Source organism: Camellia sinensis, chromosome 10, assembly GCF_055761805.1.
Source record: "Camellia sinensis isolate YWXY chromosome 10, ASM5576180v1, whole genome shotgun sequence".
Lineage (NCBI taxonomy): Eukaryota > Viridiplantae > Streptophyta > Magnoliopsida > Ericales > Theaceae > Camellia > Camellia sinensis.
The window spans coordinates 8,008,114-8,024,544 of NC_138970.1; the positions used below are offsets into that span (position 1 = coordinate 8,008,114).

The 16,431-nt window shown below is 33.7% G+C and overlaps 1 protein-coding gene across 2 annotated transcripts; it reads left to right on the forward strand.

Annotated features, from left to right (window-relative positions):
- Positions 1 to 779: 779 nt before the first annotated feature.
- On the forward strand, positions 780 to 15,170 carry LOC114320495 (protein SEMI-ROLLED LEAF 2). Of its 2 annotated transcripts, XM_028267558.2 has the most exons (20): positions 780 to 1,014; positions 1,209 to 1,554; positions 1,889 to 1,963; positions 3,040 to 3,155; positions 3,465 to 3,579; positions 3,696 to 3,824; positions 4,780 to 4,827; positions 6,000 to 6,193; positions 6,285 to 6,481; positions 6,900 to 7,192; positions 7,411 to 7,560; positions 7,658 to 8,086; positions 8,319 to 8,468; positions 10,736 to 10,811; positions 11,082 to 11,209; positions 11,390 to 11,593; positions 12,069 to 12,200; positions 12,272 to 12,397; positions 13,422 to 13,655; positions 14,589 to 15,170. In XM_028267558.2, exons 2-20 carry the CDS (start codon positions 1,408 to 1,410, stop codon positions 14,751 to 14,753), a joined length of 3,108 nt encoding a protein of 1,035 aa, XP_028123359.1. In that variant the 5' UTR covers positions 780 to 1,014; positions 1,209 to 1,407; the 3' UTR covers positions 14,754 to 15,170. The 2 variants fall into 2 exon arrangements, with proteins under 2 accessions (XP_028123359.1, XP_028123361.1); XM_028267560.2 differs by lacking the exon at positions 1,209 to 1,554 and having other exon boundaries at positions 794 to 1,014.
- The last annotated feature ends 1,261 nt before the right edge of the window (positions 15,171 to 16,431 follow it).

The window sequence follows — 16,431 nt, forward strand, 5'->3', positions numbered from 1 at the left end:
ATAATAAAAATTGGAGGTGATAACGCATTTAATTAAGATGAATTTTTTTGGTAAAAAAATTACAAAAAATGGAGTAGTGAGATAACAACTAACTACATTCATGAGAAAAAATTTTGAAGGCCAAGTTTTGATGTTGGTTGGTACGAGTAAGTAGTGCAGAAAATTTGATTTGTTTTGTTTTGTTTTGTTATTTTTTTTCTTTTTTGCACTTTTCACCACTTTTGTATTTAATATATATATATATATATTATTTTGCACAATTTTGACATATTTCATCTTAAATAAATTTACCTTTGATTTTCTTTAATGGTGATTTTACTATAAAGAAAGGGGTAACAATTGAAAAGAGGCAACAACAATGACAAAAAAAAGAAAAATGTGGAGGAGGTGGGGCAAGGGAGGGGCGGGAAGTGTGGCATTAATTAGAATGGAGTTAGGATGGCGGTGCCAATTAAAAGAGAAGACACGATGGCACATAAAGAGAAATGAATTTTTTAATTTGATTCTTTATGATAGAATTAAAAAATATTATAAAAAATGAGATGTCGAATAATATTTTAAGATATATTTAGATACCGTTAACTTCTATACCACTATGTTACCTAATTATATTCACATTCTAATTACACTTTTAATTGGCTGTCGGAATGAGTAGGTGAAAAATTTTAAATCTATGTCATCAAATAAATTTCTATAAATATAAAAATATAATAAATAAAAAAAAACACAGGTGTAATTTCATCTTTTATCATAATTCCAAATAAAGCATCCCCATTCCCATCATTTTTTTGACAAGGAAACTGATTTTTTTCCAAGTACAGGGACAGTTGTATTTGTATATGTAGAAACAGAGAAAGGAATAGAGTTTTTAGAGAGAGAAGGTAGGAAGGTAGTTATTAAATGTGAGAGAGAGAGATCAGAAAAGTTTCGCGGTGCTGGAGTTTCGGTCGATGGTTGAAACCCTTTGACGGGATTACCAGCCTCCGGTCTTCTGTTTCAGAATTTGATCCGAAGGTACATTCATTCTTCATAACCCACAACTCAATTTCATCACATTTATATGATATATGTGATATGCATATCACCAAATTCAATCAATTGTTGATCAGAATTCTTGCCATTTCTGAACCTGCATTGTGCATTTACAATGTATTGAAATGAGTTTTTGAAATTTCAAGCTTTGATGGCCTCAAAATTGATGATTGTAGGCTGGTTCCGGGATCTGAAGGTACCCATTTGTTCTCCAGAGCTTTTCTTTCCCTTCTCATTTTGGGTTTCGAAAATTGTGAGTTTTGGATTGAAATAGAAGGGAAAGGAAGCCAATAATAATAACAAAAAAAACATATTTATTTGAAGGAAATAGAGAATAGAGAATTGTCTGTGATTTGAACATAATCGGGATTCAAAATGAGCCTTGTTTCCGGAGTAATTTCGAGGCAGGTTTTGCCGGTATGTGGTAATCTTTGTTTTTTCTGCCCTGCAATGCGGGCGAGGTCAAGGCAGCCCGTGAAGAGGTATAAAAAGATGATAGCAGACATTTTTCCCAAATCGCAGGTTAGGTCTTTGTGCTTTATGTACTTCCTAATCTTTGTTGAAAGATCAATTTATGTTATTTTGTTCACTTGATCCAGGATAGAAGGCAGATGTTTTCGAGACTTGTAACATTCACCCATTTGATATTATTATAAGCAAAGTTTTGCTTTGTGTTTGAACTGACTATAGACTTTCTTCATCATGCAAGCATGTTCCATCTGAAACAGTTAGTCATTTGTTAAATGAGCTAGGTCAACTTGCAGCTTCAGTATGCTCAACATTATTATGTTTTTTTTTTTTTTGCATGAAGTGTTTGAAATGGAAAATCCTATTTGTTATGGTGTTATTTTTATAGGAAGAAGAACCAAATGACCGGAAGATTGGAAAATTGTGTGAATATGCTGCCAAAAATCCTTTGCGTATACCAAAGGTACTATATGTTTCATGTGGAGTCCCAAATTTATGGGATTTGTCTCATTCGTTCAATGTTGAATTTTAATGGGAAACCCATCACATCATTTAAGTATGTGCAATTATTTGTTTATATGACATTATTGATACAACTTGGCATTTTGATTGGTGAAGACACACTTTGAATTGTTGTTCTATGAGTAACTGTCCTTGTAACATCTTGAACGTAAACCAAAGTTATTGAACTTTTTACTCTGTGTTTATATTTCAATTGACTCTTGAGTTTAATTTCAACCACTTTGATGCAGTTAGTCTCACCTTGTTAAGGGTATTTTTTCATGAAGTAGGTTCCTTATTAATTTAGCTCCGAGGTGCTTCATATTTGAGTAACCACCTTAAGATTGTAATTTGTCTTCAATGTATTAATGAAAAAATGGGTTGAGTTTTGTATATTTCATGGTTGTAGTTATCAATGATGTTAACTCCTTGGAGTGTAACTAGGAATTTTATTGGGTAAAATTCATCTTATTTCCCTATGATTTGGCCTTGTAGCACTTTACTCCCCTATCATTTAAAAATACCCAAAGACCCCTCATGTGGTTTTGGCAATTTTACACTTTACCTCCATACTGTTAAACAATCAATTCAAATTGACTGGAAGCATGATTTATGTGCCTATTTCAAGAATTTAACATGAAATTTTTTTTTATCAAATTTTGAAGTAAATGGACTAATGTGTCCTTAACCTCATCTTCTTCCTCCTATCCTAACCAACTAAAAACCCTAACCCTAGACAACCAGTCACCTCTCTGGCCACCTCCGCTTCTCTCTCCTCCTCACCCTCTCTCTCTTTTGCCCTTGTCCCCTTTAAATGAAGTGCAACAACACCTACAAGAGAGATGTTCATAGGACTTTGATTGGCAGATATATTCAGCTGAGACTTATCCTTGCATTTTGTGTTTATCAACTAGAGTCCATTTATTTAATATTTTTATTCATGTCAGGACCAGACAGCATAAATCAGTATATTTACCAAATTTTCATGAATTTTGTTTATGTTGCTTCATTGACGTAAGTTTTGATTCTGATTAACAGATCACAAGTTCACTTGAACAAAGGTGTTACAAGGAACTGAGAACTGAGAATTTTCAATCTGCAAAAGTTGTCATGTGTATTTACAAGAAGTTGTTAATTACTTGCAAGGAGCAAATGTGAGTTCATTCCTGTTGATCCTATTCTTATGCTTTCATTACATATTTTGTGTAAGGTGCTGTTGTAAAAATTTTTGAAGGCATTATTTATCTTAACCTGTTAATGCTAAATTTCTTACTCAATATTTTTCTGGAGTTTGATGTTGTATGGTAATATCCAAAATGCTTGATGTAATGGAGTTCAATAGGCAGTAGTGGGGAGCAAGCAGAGATATCATTGATGGATAACATGATTTGATGTATATCTTATGCTCCTATTCTGTTGGATATACTTACGTATCTGCATTATAATCCATGACTATATGACAGGCCTCTCTTTGCGAGTAGTTTATTAAGCATCATTCACATTCTGATGGATCAAACACGACAGGATGATATGCGAATGGTAGGATGCCAGACACTTTTTGACTTTGTAAATAATCAGGTTAGTGAGGTGGAATGTCTTTACTTTGGGTTATTTCTTGTTTATCCATCAATTACGGAAATTGAGTTAATAGTGAAATGTTGAACTTTGGACTTATGTATCTGTTTATTTTGCAGACAGATGGGACTTACATGTTTAACTTAGAAGGATTTATTCCAAAACTCTGTCAACTAGCACAAGAAGTAGGAGAACATGAGAGAGAAAGGCGTCTTCGTTCAGCTGCCCTGCAAGCCCTTTCTTCACTGGTATCGTTTTTCCCCTAAGATTATGGAATTTGGCATCAATAATAATGCATGAATCTAAGCAATATTGGTGAGAAAAATTTTACATAAGTGATGCATAAAGATAAGAAATATTGGTGTGCAAAATTCTATACAAGTGATGCACGAAGATGCCATCGATTTGTCATTAACATTTCACTATTCCCCCTTTCCTCTTCTGGTATCCTAAAATTTCTATAGAAGTGGATTTGAAGTATGTTTTACACCTGTCCTGCCTAGCGGAAAAAAGAAAAACCTAAATAATAGAGATAATTTTAAGAAAAACATATATTAAATACCAATTTATTGTCTCTTCTGAAGCTATTGGTGACACTTATTTGTTACCTTTATCTCTTCTATATTTAGATAAAATTGTTTGTTATTACCTCTAGTTAGTTGTTATTACCACACATACACTCCTCTAGTTAGTTGTTTGTTTAGAGTGAAGCCCCTATTTCAATTGTACATAGCTTTCCATGGGACATCAAAAGTGAGGTAGGCTCAGAAAGGTTTTTGAAGAGGCTAGCAGACTGTAAAGGAATAGAATATAGTCTAGTTTCTCTCCTTCCTTTTCTTTCTCCCTTTTTAGAAGAAAGTAATATGCTGATTTTAATCAACCTCAAACAAGAGTTTGCATAGAAGAAGCATTCCCTTTAAAGGGAAGAATTACTCTTGGTACTCTTGTGGCGGACTAGATACTGATAGAATATCTTTATTTATTTATGTTTCTATTTCAAATTGCTTATCCAACTGTCTCAGGATGTTTTTTCTACAGCACAAGGACCTTAATGCCGAATGGACTTTAACACCTCATGGTTCTTGGTTCTGTTTATGAAATTTCATTCCTTCACAGTTTATTATTTCTCAAACCTTGGTACATATGTATATCTTAACCAGTTGATCGTTAATTTCCTGTTACTCTATGTTTTTATTGCTGTAGGTTTGGCTCATGGGTCAAAATTCCCATATTTCCGTTGAGTTTGACAATGTAAGCACATGAAACTCGTTTAATTTTCCTTTTAGAGTTCTCCCCTTATGTGGTATTGTAATAAAAGCTTCACTTTTAGTTTGCTAGTTTATCTATCACTTTTTATCTTGTTGCCAGACTGCCTGTTGATAGCTCTTTCTCTCCCTCTCCCTCTCCCTCCCGCCCTCTGTCTGAGTTCGTGTGTCGGATCTCTTGTTTGGTACTTGGAAAATTAAACGTTGCTTATTATTTTTCAATTGGGCCTATAGCCATATAAGTATATTAGTGTTAGAATTTCCCATCTTTACCTTCACCTACTCCACTACACACTCCACTTCACCTACCTCCACTTCACCACACACTCCACTTCACCTAACCCACTATCACCTCCACTACATCTACTACCACATTTTCTTCTATATATAGATTGTATAGAAATTTTTTTTTTTTTTTTTTTTTTTGTAACAATATTGAAGTATATTATTAATTGGAGGTGATAGTGGGTTAGGTGAAGTGGAGTGTGTGGTGAAGTGGAGGTAGGTGAAGTGGAGTGTGTAGTGGAGTAGGTGAAGGTAAAGATGGGAAATTCTAACAATTAGCATTAAAATTGCTATGCAATTGTTATTGTGCTGGTTTTGATATGGCAATCTAACTGTTAATGGGTTAAATATTTGTTTTGTTCCTTTCATCCTGGGAAAATATTTTGGTTTTTAATAATCTTTTACACTGCAGAAGCATCTGAGCTAGTTTCATCAGTTCCATAATCTTGCATGTGTACTTATATTTGTTGCTTTCCTGCTCAAGGAGAAAAAAATAAAATTTGTTTTTGTGTTTTTTGTTTTCTTCCAGAAAAAGGAGGATAGACATCCCAATACTCTCTTCAAAGCTATCAACTTTTAAAATTCTCAACAAGTTAGGATATGTTGTTAATTCTGCATCAGGCCTACAGACCTTCATTCGAATATTTGATCTCTCAAATAGATTTTTTTTTGGCATCATATGCATTATAAAAATAAAGCTAATTTGGAAATTTTATATTAGTTTTCTTGGTCATTCTTTTCATATCCCTTATATTTTCTCATACTTGTGTTGACATTATTTGTATAGTGGAAATTACGGAAATGGCTATATGGTATTACCATGTGAATTAACAACTTCCACTAAAATGCTTTTGACATATTTTCATTAAATAGATTGTTTCAGTAGTTTTGGAAAATTATGGAGGTCCTAATAAAGACTCTATAGACTCTGGAAACGCTAACCAGAACCGGTGGGTGCAAGAAGTGCTTAAAGTTGAGGGTCATGTCTCACCTTCACCAGAGGTCATTATGAAGGTTCCTTCTTGGAGAACGATTGTGAACGAGAAAGGCGAAGTAAATGTGACAGTGTAATTGCTTCGCACAAAATCCTCTGAATGCATTTATGTTTTGTTGTTTTTATCATAAAGTGTATCTTTTTTCTTTTTTCTTTCCCCACAGGGAAGATGCAGAGAACCCATGCTTTTGGTCTAGAGTATGCCTGCATAATATGGCCAAGCTGGCCAAGGAGGCTACAACCACACGACGTGTTCTGGAATCCGTGTTCCGATATTTTGATAGTGGAAATTTATGGCGGGCTGAAACTGGGCTCGCTTTTCCTGTCCTCAAGGAGATGCAGTTTTTAATGGATGATTCTGGTATTATTGTTACCTTTGTTATTTAGAAACTCCTCACTTTGGTTTCATTTTTAGAATTTGTTTTCTGATTTTTTTTTTAAAAAATTAAAATTAATTTGAAAAAAATAAACATCAAAAAGTCATTTTAAAATGTTTAAAAACTATTTCCACCCCCAAAAAAGATATAACCATATGAAAATCATGAGTGTTTTTATTTAAAAAAATTTTATTCATCAAATTAATTTTTAGGTTTTTAATTTTTTTATTTTTTGTGTGCAGAAAAACAGATTTTGAAAACGAAATCAAACAGATTTTTCCTTCATTTCTGTGATGCTATCTTGCCCTTCTCTCCATTAATGCTATTCTTTTCTATTCCTCTAATTGCAGTTGTACTTTGATAAAAGGATGACCATGGTTCTCTCTTCGTTTGATATTGCAGGGGAAAATGCACACGTTTGGATTTCAATTTTAGTCAAACATCTTGACCACAAAAATGTCCTTAAACAACCTGATATGCAGCTTGACATTGTTGAGGTTACCACGTCCCTTGCTCGACTTGCAAAGGTCCGGCCTTCTGTAGCTATAATTGGTGCATTAACAGATGTAATGAGGCACCTACGGAAAAGCATTCATTACTCACTTGATGATGCAAATTTAGGAGCTGAGATAATCAATTGGAACAGAAAATTTCGGGAAGCAGTTGATGAGTGCCTTGTGGAGTTATCACTCAAGGTATCATTTATCTCTTAATTTTCCTTAATACACCTGCAATGTTGTGGACTTGTAGTTCTTTGGATCTCGAGCTGGAAATACTTGTGATGCTACATTTTGGTTTATAATTTGTATTTGAATTTTTAAGTATTTCACTTGTTCTAAGTGTCCTAAACTTTTAAAAGAATTTTGTAACTGTATTTTGAGAGATTTGATATTGAATTGCCATTGACAAACAGGTTGGAGAAGCAGGCCCAATTCTTGACACCATGGCTGTGATGTTGGAGAACATCTCAAATATTACAGTTATAGCCAGAACTACTATTGCTGCCGTTTTTCGTACTGCTCAAATCGTAGCCTCTATACCAAATTTGTCATATAAAAACAAGGCAAGGAAGTTAAATTTTTTTAATGATTATATTGCTTTCTCTTGTTATTTCAACCCTTTATCCAACCTTGCATCTGAGTTTATCTTTTTCCCCTCAGGCATTTCCCGAGGCTTTATTTCATCAATTACTCCCAGCTATGGTCCATCCAGATCATGAAACTCGAATTGGAGCTCACCGCATCTTTGCTGTTGTTCTTGTGCCATCTTCGGTTTGCCCTCAAACAAGTTCAGCTATAACTGAGTCAAAGAGTGCTGCAGATCTTGCAAGAACTCTCTCAAGAACTGTTTCTGTCTTTTCTTCTTCAGCTGCCCTGTTTGGGAAGATGGGAAATGAAAGGTCTTCCGCAAAGGGCAATGTTAGTCTTGATAACAAAGAAAAACTAGTTACAGAAGGACAGCAAACAAACAACAATAGCGGGATGCTGAACAGAATCAAGTCAACTTATAGTCGGGTCTATAGCATCAAAAGTGTACCAATACTTCCAACAGTAGATGAAAATTCTTTCAACAATTTAAATAAGGATTTGGTAGGTTTGGCATTTTCATTTCTGTTTAGAAACTCTTATTTGTTAAATAGCTTAATATACATTGTTAGGCTCATTTCTTAACAACATAAGCTTTTGGCATAATTGATAACTTAACATGGTATTAGTTTAAGATCTGACTTTAGCCCTTAATTGAGACTCCTTATCGGTATCAAGTTACCTATATTTTGGATTGTCGGCTCATATGACCATTGTTTTATTCTTTTAATACCAGGAAGTAACTTCTCTTAGGCTGAGTAGCCGCCAGATTAGCCTCCTTCTTTCTTCAATTTGGGCACAATCCATCTCTCCTGCAAATATACCTGGAAACTATGAAGCAATTGCTCATACATATAGCCTAGTGTTGCTGTTCTCTCGAGGCAAGGTAATTGTTGATTTGTATTTGGTTTTATAGTTTATTCTGATGTTTTTTTTTTTTTTCTCTTTCTAGAATATTATTTGGGTTATGAAAGTTACGTCTATGTTCATAACACATCTGCATCACAATTTCTATTAAAATCCTAAACAAGGAAATTTAGTTTTCTGAATTTGTTTGGCCTTCCCTCGACCTTGTAGAGACTTCGTTCCTTCAACTAGAGCATAAAACTTGCACCATATAGCTCATCTTTGTAGATTTGTCTTCGATCAATTTTGTTATCAGCATGTATCCATATTTACATGTTGTCTTGGTTCCCCTGCTTTTCCCTCTTTCTGCCCTTTTTTTCCCTCTTTTAATCTTTCCCTCGTCTTTTTCCCTCTTTAGTCTTCCCCTTATTCACTCAGCAACTGTCATGACCCGAACCCTGCCCCATAAAGGTCGGTGAAGTGACCGGCCAGTAATCCGCGATTACCAAAGGCCTTCCTATACAAATCAACATAATTGGGGCTAGCGGAAGTTTATAATATAAAGACAACAAATAGTCCATTGAGCTATGTATCTATATACACAAATTCAGATGTATATAAACGCTAATTTACCCATTGTATGATACATACATACAAAAACATCATTCATGGACATATATATATAAACAAAAGCTCGACAATATGATCACAGACTATACAACGGTCTTCTCGACCTAGCCTCAACTCAGAGGCACCAAAACTCGTAAGGCTTTAAAGGGTGGCTCGACTCTCTCCCTAAGCTGGTTCTCCATGACGCTCACCTACACATATATATAAAACAGTGAGCTAAACCCCAGTGAATAACATTAATGTAAAGAGGTTAGTGAACGAATTCTAAGTCATATCATATACAGAAAACAGATCATACATGTCGGTCATATCAGTCTCATATCAGAACATAATAATAGTACATCCCACAGAACATATCCTATCGTATTCCAATTAGAGTAATCGGTTCCGGATACCGATTAAACACATATCACTACAATGAAGTGGCTAAAGAGATCTCGTAATCACAGATATGTCATGGACCCGCATTTACATGCCATCCCCCATGACTTGGGACTATCTGTGGATGCCATAGTAGATTCACAAATAGGACATTTGTTCACATAGCAAAATAACAGTTCAACAAATCATATCTTATCATATAACGGTTTGAACATAATTTATATAAACATATCTTTACAAGAATGTTACTCACAGTGGGCTTCCAAAGACGGTCGGTCGGTCCTCGACTTGTGACCTACAATCAAAAATAGAGAGAGAGAGAGAGAGAAGAAGGAGAGAGCTTTGAAGAAATGGAATTAAGGGATATGAAAGGCACAATTTATAGGGCAAGGATACTTGGGGCAAAAGAAAGAAAAAAGAAAATAATAAAATAAAGTTTATTTGGTGGGCAAGAAAGGGGTGTACTTGGGGAAAAAGAAAATGAACTTTCCTTGGAGAGAAAGGAAAGTAAAAATGATTTGCTTACTAAGGAAGAGAAGTAAATTTATTTCACAAGAAGATGAATACTAATGAGGTGGAGATAAAAAGAGATAAAATAAAGATAAGGAAATAAGTTAGGTTCTCATCTAAAAATCTCACCACCAAACTGTAACCAATATCTCTCACTAAAATATTAATACCTCAAAAATTCGGGATCTCACAGCAACACGTCTTGATATTGCTATGATTTACATTCACATTGTGGTTCCATTCATCAGCGATAGACATTCATTACGTCTTTAAGTTTCATATCATTCAACTTTGCAATAATTTGCCTTTGTTATAAGAGAAACCGTACAGCAGCTTCTTCTTCTTCCTCTTTTGTAGTATTTTAACAATTATTTATATTTATTTGATAAAAAGTTATTACAAACTATCCCGACCAACCATTGTCTGCCAGGTGGGAGTTGTTCCATTGCCATCTTTCTGCCCCCCTGGTTGCTAGAAAACAAGTGCCATGGCAGCTTTCTAGGCTATTGTGGAACTTCATCAGATATAGCTCCCCATGAGATCAGTGATTTTGGAAATTCATTCACTGGATGAGTCATGTTAAATCAGATTTTCCATGACATGTCTGGTAGTCTATGGTAGATTTTGTTAATTCTGTTAAATTTGGTGAATTCACCATATGTAATAAGCATAATTATCCTTTATCTGCCTCAATATCTTCTTCTTTTTCTTTTTTTTTTTTTTTGTTGTTGTTGTTGTTGTATATGTTTGTAGGCCTTTTCTTATTACAACTCATCATGTTTGCAGAACTCCAGTCAAGAGGCTCTAGTCCGAAGTTTTCAGCTGGCTTTTTCCTTGAAAAGAATTTCTCTCATTGAAGGAGGTTAGCATCCAAACCTACTATTATGCTTATATTTTTGTAGGTTGGATGGAATTGCATTTAATTTGCCTATATATGGTGCTTCTTCTTCTTCTTATTATTATTATTATTTTTTTTTAAATTATCACTTTTATATTTATATATATGCTTTGTTCTTTATTTTCATTTTTGTTGTTTAATGAAATGTTATAATAGTGATGTAATGAATGAGTAAGATTGACTTAGTGGGACATCAACTGTGCCAACCCAAGACATGTCTTGTTGTTTCCACAGGGCCATTGCCAGCGTCACGATGCAGATCCCTCTTTAGTTTGGCAACTTCTATGATTATCCTTTCATCGAAAGCCTACAGTATACTTCCCCTTCTTCCATGTGTCAAGGCTGCTCTTACAGAAAAAACGGTACGTGGTTCATTGCGGATAAGGGTTTTATTTCCATATCCTTGTCAAGTATTTCCTAAAGCAATCAATGCTGCTAAATGCCAATTCTTTCTGTTTTTTATTTTTTTGGGTGCATCCTCATTTTCATTTACATCATGAAGACTACCTCGTGTATGCTTTACTATGTTTATATTTTCTCAGGTGGATCCATTCTTGCATTTGGTGGAAGATTGCAAGTTACAGGCAGTTCACACTGGTTCTCACCTTTCCAAAACTATTTACGGATCTAAGGAGGATGATAGTTCTGCTTCAAAATCTCTCTCAGAAATAAAAATCACAGAGGACCAGTCTAGGGAATCCTTGGCATCTGTGATTGTGAAGAATTTGGATAAGTCATCATCAGATGTAAAATTTTGGCTTCTTTTGGGAGTTGCCTTTTTTGACTTTTTAGTTCGACTTATTTTTGTGTTTAGTATTTTTTTTATTTAAAATTATGTCAAATTTCTTTACTTTTTAAATTCGTTTGGACTAGACGATCCTAAATTTATTTTATTTTTTTTTCTAAAAAAAAAAAAACAGAAAATACAAAGATAAGCCAATTTTCGTAATTATATATAATTTGGCTTATTTTTGTCTTTAGTTAACTTTTTTTCTTTCAAAATTGACTCAAATTTTGTAAATTTTAGAATGGTCTAGTCACGACGGACTTAAAAAATAAAAATAAAAAATTGATTCAAAATTGAAAATAAATCAGAAAATACAAACATGAGTAGAAAAAATAAGCTAGCTTTTTAGTTTTCTAGGACTTATTTTAATTATTAAAGCATATACTTGTACAGTATGTTGTTAGTGACTTTAAACTTCTTTTTGGCGTTCTCAGTTGTCCACTATAAGGGATCAGTTGCTCAATGAATTTTTACCTGATGATGGGTGTCCTCTCGGAGCGCAGTTCATAGACACTCCACAAATGGTATATCAGTTTGAATCAAATGACCACAATTCTACGGATGAGGTAATCACCTTTGATCTTTACTATTTGAAATTGACTATCGAGATTTGATTATTCTCATTTTTAATGTGCAGGCTGGTCCAATTTTTACAATAGACGATGAAGTTCTTCCAGAGTCATTTGAAACTCAAGCCAAACATAATTCAGAGCAGGCCATCAAAACCTCTGATCTCTTGAGCGTCAATCAACTTCTAGAATCTGTACGTCATTGTTGCATCTTCTATTACTTGGTTGCTTTTGCTTCAGTAAGTAGGAAGGGAATAATAAAAGATGATCTCACGAGGATATTGCTAGACTGAAATTGGTTCACATCTAATTCAAGTTCAATTTGATTAAAAAAATTTACCCAATGCCTTTTTCTTTACAATGGTACATGAAGCAATCTTTAATGAAGAGCCCCCTAAAAGACGAATATGCTTGAAATTCTTCCCTTATCGCCTGCAACCTAAGAAGCATGGACACGGACACATGACACGACATGGATACGACATGGACACGCCGCCACGCTAATTTTCAAAACATGCAGGACACGACACGTGGGGGACACACATAAAATATATAATTTTATATATTTATTATATATTATATATATGAATATATCATTCAAAAATAATAAAAAATGTAATATGATACTAATTTCTATAAATTTATATGGTTTTTGTTTTATTATTGTATCTTAAGTTATTTTGTTCAAACTTATAATTAGTTTCATATGTGTTTAATCGATAGACACGTGTGTTTAAGAGATACACACTTAAGAGTGTCAGTGTTCGACACGGATACGACACGAATACGTCACTTTCTTAGAAGTGTCCGTACTTCTTAGCCTGCAACTTATCATAGCACTAAAAATTATCCATTTATGGACCAATATGACAGTTAAATTAAGGTCTTGAATTCTTTTTTCCTCTGTTTTTAAGACTCGTTAGAAAATTCATTCAAGTTCATATTGAATGCTTCACTTTAAATGTAAATGATATGGGGTATTTACCTATCCAATGTGTCTATGATGCCAATGAATTTTTTTTTTTTTTACAATTTTTTTATTTATTTATCATTAATCATTTTGACATTTGGTGTGTAGTGAATCATATTTACAATCACATACAACAAAGCCCAGAACTAGCTGTAAAACAATTTAGCCATGTTGGTTTGGTTCTCAATTGCTTATGATAAAACAGTTTATTATAGAATTACTTAAAAGAGTTTTCTGAATGTACACAGGTCTTGGAGACAGCACACCACGTCGGGCGAATCTCTGTGTGCACTGCGTCTGATGTGTCTTACAAGGAAATGGCCGGTCACTGTGAAGCACTTCTAATGGGAAAGCAGCAGAAGATGTCCTATTTGATGAACGCCCAGCACAGGCAGGAAAATATGCTGAGCATGACTTCACAGAATAATGATGGAGTGCAGCAGGCTCATCATGCCCTTCATGTTGGTCAGGATTTCATAGGGGTACTTTCTTTATTCAGTACATTCCAACCGTCACACACATGAAAAATATTTTACTTCTTATATACTTTTTTTTTTACTGCTTAAATCACATATTAATATAAAAGGCAATGCTTTTGAAATGGTATGCAAGGCTCAGGCATTTAAATTAAGAATATCTTACAGACCTTCCCAAAATAATGAAATACGAATACCGAAGGTTCAAAATCACAATGAACATACATAATTATGGATACTTATGTATATGTGTGTATAAGGTAGAACTGTATATACTATAAACTAGTGTAGGTACTTGGGCTCACCGTCTTCATACCATATTAGGCTTGTATGATACTATCTGATTGCTTTGTCTCTTTGCGTATTCTATCTTGGCAATAATATTGTAGAGAATGTTATCTAGACTATCATGTTGGCACTAGTATTTAGTATTCCATGTAGTGATTTTAGCACTGATGATCGGGAAAAAATACGGAATTTAATATCAGAAAGTGACAAATGCCTCTTATTAAACATCAAACAAACACAAGGATATTCCTACATCACAAGATTAAAGCAAGTTTAAATGGAAATAAAAGGGCACCTATATGGGAACTTTGTGCATGCTGTTCCCTTCTACCACAGCACTTCACTGTATACACAAATACATAAATAAACAAATATTTACTGACCCAATATCAATTTACTCTCATAATGTATAAAAAATCAAATTTAAAGTAATGGCGTAAACAGAAAAGGGAAAATTACATTTCTAACCTCACTCACTAGGAGGGATTAATGGTTGGTGCACAGATGGGAGAGTAGTGGGGTGCTCCCTTTAAGTGTAATTTGGACTTATAGTAATGAAGTTCTAGTTCCTTGATGCTTCTACCTTTAAAACTACTGTTATGTATGTTCTGTGGATCAACCTGATATCCTGAAATAAAATTGCAAATGCAGGTTAATAATCCTTTCTTGGACCAGAACTTCACTGCCAATACAAACAAACCATTAGCGGGTATAGTTTCTATGATGTGTGCAGCCGAGTACCAGCAACATCCTCATTCCTTCAGGTTACCCGCATTAAGTCCATACGACAACTTTTTGAAAGCGGCTGGATGTTGATATGATAGAAGTATGAAAATTCACGCTCCTTCGTGACCCATAGAAGAATATATATTAAGTTGAGATTTTGCGGTTCACAGATCTGTTATTTAGCATTCAGGTGAACAACTTCGGCGTTTTGATCAGGATTCAACTGAGTTGGTTATTTCTTCTGCAAACTGTATTATTTTATTTTTTTTATTTTTTATCCCCTTCATAATATTTATTTGCGTAAGATTGCATTAAGGAGGTATCTTCCAGATTTTCCCCTCCTCTTGTAAGGTATGATGTCCGGGAAATGCATGGGTCTTTTTTTCATTTTTTTTCCCCCTTTTTCTTTCTTGGTGTGACCCATTTGTTTGATGTATAAAAAGGACAATTATGATTTATTTATGGTTTTAATTTATTCTTCCCATCATTGAGATGGAGTTGTAAGTATATATTTCAGTGGTGTCATAAGACAATATTTTGGGATTCATTTCTGAAAATATACCTTAGCCTTCTTTAAATTAGGTTTACATGTTAGCAGTTTGCTTGCTAGATGTAATTACTATTGTTAATCAGTGCATTGCCCTTCTCCTCCCTCCCCATGTGTTGTGAATTTCTTGCCGAAAATATCGAGGCTGTGTTTTGATCTTTTATTTGGATAGAAATTTTTGAATAAAAAAGAAAAAGAAAATATTTTTTTATAAGTCATCCAAGATCGAAACACAAACACAACTTAAATAATTGAGAAATTAATTGCAACTTTGTGAAAACTTTGCAATTAGTTTGTGTCAATTTTTTATCGAACTAGGGGTATAATGATTCGGTTTGATTGTGGTTGAGAAAAAAAATTAGTATCGAATTGAATCATTCAATTCTTTTAGTTTAGGAACTAAAATTGACCACAAACTATAGTTCATATTTGTCATTTTTTTGTATGTAAATAAGGGATTCACAAATGAAAAAAAGATAGCTCAGTGCAGTTCAATCTAGTCCATATATGATTTTAAAGTTTTCATCCAAATAGTGAAATTTGATTTTAAATAAATTAAAAAAAATTTATCATCTAAAAGTTCGAGAAGGGATGTTTTTGACTTTTATTTTTTTATTATTAATTTTTAATTTATAATAAATTACAGGCTTGTTTAGAAAACATATATTGTAGCTTTAAAAAGTTATTAAAAAAAGTTAAGAAGTTAACAAATTTTATAAAATGGTCAAAGATTTTTCTTTTTTTTTTTTTTTGGTAAAAAATTAAAAAATCATATTAAACATGTCAAATTTTTTGTAACTCATATTTAAAAAAAAAAAATCAAAAAATTACTGAAATAGTTTGTCAAAAGGAAGTCAAAAAGCTGTAGATCTAATCTGGCCTACATATATCGGGACAACCAAACACGACCTGTAGGGTTATAGAAAGGCTTCTGCAATCGCTTTGAACGACGTTCAACCGCTCTGCTTCGCGAGTCCATCGCTATTGGCTCTCTCTCTCTTAGGGTTTTGAATTTCTAGTTTTTGGCCATCGATATCGGCGAGTTGGGGCTCAAAATTTCATTATAGGGTTTTATGCGTTCAGTTAATTTTTGTCGATTTTTTGGGTTCGATATGTCGTTCTTATCACATAATCATTGTAATCAATATAGTTATATCTTCATTTGAATATTATGTTTCAATTGATGTTTTAGATTTAGGGTTTTGAGAGCTCATTTGAGAA

Bases quoted from the DNA above. Each gene is read 5' to 3' on its own strand.
- LOC114320495 (XM_028267558.2), top strand. From the start codon at position 1,408: ATGAGCCTTGTTTCCGGAGTAATTTCGAGGCAGGTTTTGCCGGTATGT. The intron at 3,580-3,695 runs GTTAGTGAGGTG...TTTATTTTGCAG, and splicing joins TTGACTTTGTAAATAATCAG to ACAGATGGGACTTACATGTT. The intron at 7,561-7,657 runs GCAAGGAAGTTA...TTTTCCCCTCAG, and splicing joins ATTTGTCATATAAAAACAAG to GCATTTCCCGAGGCTTTATT.